Genomic DNA, 8,144 nt, shown 5'->3' with positions numbered 1-8,144 from the left:
GAGCGGGGTGAAGTACATTTAAGCATTGCACGGGTCCTTCTCTCTTTAGTGAGTTTGGACTAAGATCAGATGTTCGTGGAATTGCTGCCTCTTGTTTAATTTCTCAGTTCACTGGACAGTGACCTGATAAACTGGTCACTAAATATAGCCACGGCAAAGGTGTGCTCGAACTGCAGAGCCCATTTGTTTGTCCCAAGAAAAGAATTGCCAGTCATGAAAATCTGTCTGGTGGCACTGCTTTAATCCAACTTTTTAAAAAAAAATTCTATTTTGCCTACTTGATGCTTCACTCAGATCATTGTGCGCAAAAAAAGAGATATATTTATGTAAAATAAGGGAGGAAATATAAATACAAGTTTTTGGTCTGCTGATACTGCCTCTGATATACAAACGAGTCTTTTCCTATAGAATCAATGGCAAAAACAACAAAAAAAAAAAATCCTAATAATAGCAACCAAAGCAAGAGCGGGCCTCTAACTATTTTATAACTRTTTCTGAGCTGTTCTCAAACTATTTGAAACCGCCTTTATGAGCTGCATAAAGTGCCTAGCTAAAAATAATAGAGAAATAGGAATCCATTTCGCTTTCTGATTCCCTGAAGTCAAGCCACTCAAAATAATTTGTTTATACTGGAGACTATACACAAGGCATRCGAAGCAATATGTATATCTAAAATCGACATGCCTTTTGGTTTTTAGCTGTTATGGAGCTTTTATTGTGGGGGTCTGGTCTGGCAGTAGGAAATGATCTATAATAAAAACAGTGAAACACGGTTGTGTCTATTCCGTGCACTGAGGTTATAAAATTGGCAATTGCCCAGTAGTTAGCACTTGGTAATATATTAGGATACCCGATCTTATTGTTTAGCAGCTCCAGACGACTTAAATATCCGCTCAACCCTAATGGTTTGATTCTCCAGATATGTTGCAAATAAACAGGGCTTTTATGACTTAACTGACATGTATTATAACTACCTAAATAGCTGGCATATGTGCATAATAGAACCTTATTATTTGCCGAATTGGTTTTGCAATTGATTGAGTGGAAAGGGGAGATTGTGAAGCGGTATCTGCTCGAAGAGGGTGTGTAATCAATTAGTCTTCTCCTCTGAAACATGCCCGCTGGACTGCCAGGGCTCTCCCACCAGCAAAAGCCCCAATTYCAGCCTATATTTTCTATAAGGAAACGCGCTCTGCCGCGGATCCGAGAGGAAGCAGCAGTAGCAGCTGTCAGCTCTTATTAACTCCTGCATAAAACATACCTTAAGTATGGTTTGTTATCAATTACTTGCAGAAATGAAACAACTGGGAAAATGCAGCGAGGCTCCCTATAAATTAAAGTGATTGGGTGATTGATTAGAGCACCTGCTGTAAATCATAACAGTTTTAAACACAATTATGAGGGAGCTATTTAAGTTCATTTGTAAACAAAATTCATCTCACGGGGGAATTGCTCTCAGTTTTAGTTGAACCAATTTTTTTTTGTTTATTTCTGAGTGTGTCTGGTTGCTATTATAGAAATTTGTTCGTTATAATCCCCTTGGTTACTCTTAAAATAACCTCACTGGTTTCTCAGAGAAAATAAATACTTCGTTTTATCTTGGAAAGAACAACATGGTTTTATTTTGTTTGGTTTCACTTTATCATTCTCTTCTTACTTTTCCCTGTAACTACCTTTAAATATGTGTTGCAGTAACTAAATCAGTTTCATWTAGGGGCAGGAGAGCTCCTACTAATTCACGGACAGCACAATATGATCAGAGTGGAGAACACCATGGCTAGACCAGATATCTTTTTCCTGGTGTTCATTTTTCTGAAGGAAAAGACTCATTTTGTTTCATAAACCAGACTTAATAAAAAACACAAAGCAATAACAGAGCTGTCTTCTCATTGCTGTATCCTCCAGCCTTGATACTTATTTAAGACAGCAACTCCCTTTGTGTAGTGAATTTATTCCTGGCTCAGCTTAGCAGTAATGGAAGCATTAGCCAAAAAAAAGTAAATTTTCCTCTTTTTTTCCCCTCCAGAAAGGCGCTGTCCGTTGTACAAAAGGCATCGGGGGGCTCTGGGTGAGACACAGGCTCAAACCCGAAAGTTGCCAGGTGCTTGCCAATATGTATTTTATTTCCCAATGATCAAACCCTGCATAGAGGCTGTACTGTACCACCCTTCTCTCCATCCATCATTCATGGAGCAGTTTCCTAGAGGTTGGGGGAGCAGCACCCTTTAGGTTGCTGGAGGTAGCCAGAGACTCAAAATTCCCTTTCATTTTGCTGTTCTGTGCATGTCAGAGASAACTGTGGTTATCCCGTGCTCCTTCGTGGCGTGATGGTTTCTCTCTCCCCTCCTCCCCTTTTCTTTCTCCAGTTCCGGTTCCTCCAAAATCTGTCACTTCTTTGATGATGAATAAAGATGGCTTCCTGGGTGGAATTTCAGTCAACACCGGAGAGGTGTTTTGCTCTGTACCTGGCCGCTTGTCTTTGCTTAGCTCAACCTCAAAGTATAAAGTAACTGTGGGAGAAGTTCAAAGACGCCTTTCCCCTCCAGAGTGTCTGAACGCGTCCCTCCTAGGAGGAGTGCTTAGAAGGTAAGAGCCTGGGGAAAATGTGTGAATGTGTCTGCACCAGAAACCCTKGGTCAACAGTACAGATGATTTCAGATGGGCATTGATCCTATTGTCAGAGCCTGTGTATGTGATGCYGGTGATAATCGGGTGAAAWTRYTCTGTRTTCAGGCATTGGGATGGATGTGTGGWGAGTAGAGAAAGTTTTGGCCTTGTTCAGCCACAAATGTAGGAACTGAGACAGATTTTCCCCTTGTCCATGCTCACGGTTTCTATCCTTTCTTCTCCTCACACTTCTCTCTTAGAGAGCAGACAAAATAAAGTGCCATGATGGGCGTGTTTTAGGCTGAACTGCAAGAATTGCAGGGTTTGATGTATTCCTAGGGATTTCCTGCATAAACCCACGAGGTTCCCTCTATGTGGCAAGAATGGTCAAGCAATTATGCCAAATATCACACGTGGTGTCACACGAGRGGTCATTGAAATTGGCAGGGATCTGATAGGCAAACTGGAAGCTAGGCAAGCACCTGACTACAGAAAAGCCACCAACAGGTAGCTCTGAAAGTCAGAAACTTGGTGCTTCACACAGAGAAAGCTGCTAGAGGGATTACTCACAGCTGGCCTTGAGGCCTTTGATGCTTAATATTTGTGCAAATCACCCGCTAATGACCCGGTGGATTTTAGAAGATCTCAAAATAGTTGGGATTGTGGGTGCTGAAGAAAATGGGGAGCAAGGAATAACCTTGGGGTCCGGTTTCTGCTCCATCATAAGGAGTTGGAGACCGTGCTTTTGTGCAGAAGCAGCAGGAATTGAAGCTCTGAGGCCATTAACTGGAAAGGCTCACAGGGATAAAGGGCTTTTTCTTCTTGGTAGTGCCTGAGGGACTGTGAATTGTCAGCATGACTTCTCTGTAAGAGAGGTGAGCTGGGGCTCTATCTCCAGTCACAACAGGGGTGAAGTCATGAGGCAGCGGTGCGAGGTACCAGCTCATCCACTCAGGCTGAGAGGGTACAAGATTTCACTTTCTGTGTGAGAGGAAGACACCAGACTGGAACAAAAAGCATATTAGACAGAAACAAATGCATACAAATTGACAACGAATAAACTTGAGATCATGTTTAAAAGTTGCTAATCTTAGAGGAAGAAACATCCTGACAATTCCTGTAGCAGCAGCTGGAATACGCTGACTATAAGGTGCTTTAAAAGGAAGGAGATATTTGGGGTTCTCCCCTCTCACCCCCGCAAAAAATAAAAAATCTGTGATGATGTCAAAGCCTCCGGCCCCGTGTCTGGAGACGAGGGGGAAAGTTCTGCTACATGCGGTCAGTCACCCAAATACACACGTGAGAATTGGGGTCTCCTAAAATAGCTGCTGCTCCACGTGMATGTCTGTAATCACTGCTCAGCTGCCAGCCACAGCAGCAGAGAYTTTTACTTACAGATGCGAACCTGCCTGCTCCTTCTGTACGACTACAAATGGAGCAGGGAGAACATCTCAGAGATGCTCTGTAGAAAATAGAATTACCAAAGTAAAGAAACATTATTACTGAACTTCAGCAGGTTTCTGGAGGTGGCCTAAACCATAGTCATTGGCTGCTGCTGACTTCAGTTCCTATCTTGAATCTAAATTTTAAACAAGATTTTGGTTCAGAGCAGATGAAATACAGAGCCCTTCTCTCTTGCAGTTCTGCCACCCAGCCCTATTCACTTCGATATAAGATTGTAGGGAGATACTCTGGCCTCCCTGTAGTTTCTGTTTTCCTTTCGCTACGTGTGACTGCTAATTCTTAAACAAATTTTAAGTAAGAACTAAGAAATACTTGGGATAGACTCTGCTCTTAGGTGCCAAAACTCTCCCTGACTTCGCAGGTGGCAAGATTCCATCCCTGGGGGTTTACATATGTATGGGCGTTGGAACAATAGCTCTGGATTTCCCAAGTACAGCTCACCCACCCTTTTATTGCCCTTATCAGTAACCTCTGACAGATATCCCAATCTCCCCCAGGCAATCCATTCCCTCTTTATAACGCACCCTGCCTCAGGTGAGCTCTCCCTCTCAGCATCGCCTCCCCACTCAAGAGCACACTCAAACGCGTGAAACAGTTTGATAAATATTTCCCTCCTTTTCAATTTATCCACAGGCGCACACACTCCCTTCAAACTTTTCAGGCTTCTGTGGTTTTTTTTTTTTAATCCTCACGTCCTATTCTGGCTCCTTCCTGGAATAAAAGAGGGTTTAATCCTCCTCTACCTTCCTGCCTATCTCCTGCTCTACTCCATCTTAATAAAAGTTGGTGTGGTGCAATATCAACCCATTTGCTCTCTAGATCAGAACCTTTCCATTAATTATTGCTGTTTGGCATTATTTGATTTCCCTGGATAAAACAGGGAGAAAAGTGGGTTCATCCCCGCTTCCACCCCTGGGAGAAATTAAGAAAATCTCAGCAAACCCGAGCAGAAATCAACACCCCCGGAGTCCTTAACGTCGAGTGAAAACCCTCCCAGGCTCCGCTGACTGCACAGACTAAACGTTTCTTCCAGGAACACTGCGGGGTTAATCACGATGTTAATTTCTTTGCAATTCTAGAGCCAAATCGAAAAACGGGGGGAGATCTTTGCGAGAAAGGCTAGAAAAAATCGGTTTGAATTTACCAGCCGGCAGGCGTAAGGCCGCAAATGTCACTTTACTCACCTCCCTGGTGGAAGGTAAGTCGAGGGTCGCAGCTCCCTTCACACCCCTGCCTTGTCTGAGCTCCTGTCTGACATTTACAAACAAACAAAAATAAACCCCATCAACTTTCGGGATCAGGTGGGAAAACCTTGCAGAGGTGAAAATCAGGGCGGGTTAGGAGGAACACCGGCAAGGTTAAGGATCCCATTCCCAAAAAAATGAAGTTATTGGCTGGAGGATCACTGATTGCTCTTGGCAGGAATGAGGGAAGGTGTCTGTGTGTGTGTACGTGTGGATATCTGCGTGTGCATGTGTGGYTCTGCAGGGCAGCCCCATTCCTCATTGCTATTCATTTCCACCTTGTGATCTCCAGCTCCAGGTCTGCTCCATCCTCCCGTTAATTCGCTCCTCCCGAGCTGATTTATGGCCACTACAAGATGCTCAGTGAGGAAAAATAATACAGAATTACTTTTTTAATTTTTTTTTTTTTTTTTTTTTGAGAAAGCAGAACAAGTTAAGAGCAGCAGGGCTCGGTTTCTCTTAAGGTGGCTGGGGCTGAACAAAGACCAACTATTCCTGAGGAAGGAGAGAGAGAAGGGGAGACTGAAGTTTCAAGTAGTTTCCAGTCACCTAATGTCATTTTGGTGGCCAGTGTGTTTCTTTGATTTGTTCTAACTGTATCGAAAAGGAAAATTTAGAGCCACTAATAAGTTTAGGGTTATGTGCGTGTTTATGTTAACAGAAGTTGGACCTCCTCCAAAWAAAACCCAGCCGGGATAGTATGGATGCAATTATGAATTATATGTATCTGCATTACCCACATACACACCGAGAGGCGTATAAATAATCCACTTATCTCTTCCGCCTATAAGCGAGCATAAATATTTGTTCTAGATATTAACTTTTCAACTCTTTTGATTGAGTTGTGCGAGCGACAGAACCTTCCCTCTTGCAGAGCTGAAGGAAGGGCTCGCAAAAAGACGGGGGCTGAGAGGGGGGAGCTGCTCCTGGAGCTTGTAGGGGATGCCGAGAGTGCAGGGTTCAGTGGGTTACGGGTATAGGGTCTCGCCATAAAGGGTGTGAAGCATTTCGGGGCACTCAAATGCCCTTGAGCGCCCTGTTAGTGCAGCTTCACCCCCTCGCTGTTCRTGGAATACCTTCCTCTCTGCTCGCAGCGCACCAGCCCCTCCCCGAAAGCTGCTGGGAGCTTCAAAGGCCGGTGGGGTTGTGTAGTGATGCTAAAATCTGTGTCAAGTGYTCAGTAAGGTGTACATTCCCCTCCTCTCCCCTGATTCCCTTACAAATCAACAGTTTGCCTCCAGAGAGCTCCCTCCTTTTGGAAGAAGCTGCACCTGATGGAGTTTTATTATTTTTTTTTCCCTGCCGGCAGCCAGGCTTTAGCGATGCTGCTCCTGGAACAGGAACGCTCCGGTCCGTCCCGGCCCGCGTTGCCCGAACGCTGCCTGGGGGGACCCTGCCCGGCTCGGGAACCCCCGCTCCAGGCTCTGCCGGGTGCTCTCGCCTTCATTAACCGGTTTGATGATTAGCGAGGAGCACTGGAAAGCAGGAGATGACGTTGGAAAGCAACTCCCGATAGTTAAAAATAACGCGGTCCTGGAGTTATTAGACATACCTGCGTGCTGGAAATCTTCCCCCTCGTCCCTCGGGCGATGCTTTAAAGGGTTTAACGCTTTATTCTAGAGGGGCTGAGCTATAATCTGGTGGAATCCCTCTAGAGTCTGAGGGTTTTTTTTTTTTTTTTCCCCTCCTTCCTCTTTTCCTCCTTTCTGCAGCTACTGTCTTCTTGTGGCATGAAGTACATCAGTAGGAGTTGGATGACACAAACCTCWGTAGGCGAGAAACCTGAAACCAGGCAGGCAGGAAAAGTGAATTAGAATTAGAGTTAGAATAATAATTATTTTCTCCACAGAAAAAGTTGCCATTAGTTGTTATCTTTCCACCGGGCAGACAGGTGTTCCTGTTGCAGGATGGTCAGTTAAAAATGCAGATTGTTAAATTGCCATCGGGCTAAATGCGGTTATCTCCATAATTTTACAGATGTGGAGATAATTGTGATAATGATGCAAGTGCTCTGTCTGTGGATAAAAAGTGTATATAATRTCCCACAAAGAATTAACATTAATATCAACAATATGTCCACTTCTGTAAAATTTTGGGCAATGGCCTCATAGATTGAATGAGGAATGGTTTCTCTGCTCTTAAGAGAAGTTTGGGTACTTAGCTTTTCAAGATTTGACCRGTTTCCCCTGGCATTTTCCTTTGGCCCAGTTAATTTTAAAGTTTTCTATGTGTGTGTGTGTGGTGTGTGTGAGTTCTTCCCTCCGTTCTGCCCGAGCAGCTGCGTGGGTACAAAGCGACACAAGTGCAGTGTAGCAAAGATAAATCAGCTCAAAAATCTGTCCCATCAACTTCTGTCCCCAAATTAGGGCTGGAGGAGGGAAAACAAGCAACTGCAGCCTGTCCCTGAGGTGGAGGGGATGCTGACAGGTTTCCAAACACGGTTCAAAGCAGTTGGTGTCTCTCAGAGCAGAGGCGGTATCCCGGCGGGTCGGGGTCAGCCCAGCCCGGGGCCGGCGGTGCTCGGAGGTGTTAAATCCCCCTCTCGTTCCCCGCAGGTGAGGCCGTTCATTTAGCTCGGGATTTTGGGTACATCTGCGAAACGGAGTTCCCAGCCAAAGCTGTTTCTGAGTACCTGAACAGACAGCACACGGACCCCAGCGACCTCCACTCCAGGAAAAACATGCTGCTTGCTACAAAGTGAGTGCCAAGTTAACTATCCCCTTCTATCCTTACCGGAGAAAATCCTYCCTCTCCTCAAACTCTTCCTCTGAGCCCTCTTGGAAAGCAGAGAGAATTTCTAAGTTCTAAATTCCAGCAGCCCTGCGGGAA

The 8,144-nt window shown here is 44.8% G+C and overlaps 1 protein-coding gene across 1 annotated transcript in view; it reads left to right on the top strand.

The window, feature by feature from the left end:
* The window catches only part of TFAP2B (transcription factor AP-2 beta), a 37,524-nt gene that overhangs the window by 26,605 nt on the left and 2,775 nt on the right, over positions 1 to 8,144 (top strand). Inside the window, exons 7-9 of the mRNA XM_057379114.1 lie at positions 2,367 to 2,586; positions 5,151 to 5,269; positions 7,871 to 8,012. Of these exons, the coding sequence (XP_057235097.1) occupies positions 2,367 to 2,586; positions 5,151 to 5,269; positions 7,871 to 8,012 (481 nt within the window). The remainder of the gene's footprint in view (positions 1 to 2,366; positions 2,587 to 5,150; positions 5,270 to 7,870; positions 8,013 to 8,144) is intronic.

The sequence above is a fragment of the Malurus melanocephalus genome, unplaced genomic scaffold (genome assembly GCF_030028575.1).
Source record: "Malurus melanocephalus ecotype Western Australia unplaced genomic scaffold, MMel_1.1 scaffold_388, whole genome shotgun sequence".
In the NCBI taxonomy this organism is placed as follows: Eukaryota; Metazoa; Chordata; class Aves; order Passeriformes; family Maluridae; genus Malurus; species Malurus melanocephalus.
Note: the sequence above shows the minus strand (reverse complement) of the source record. Positions and strands in the feature narration are given on the sequence as shown.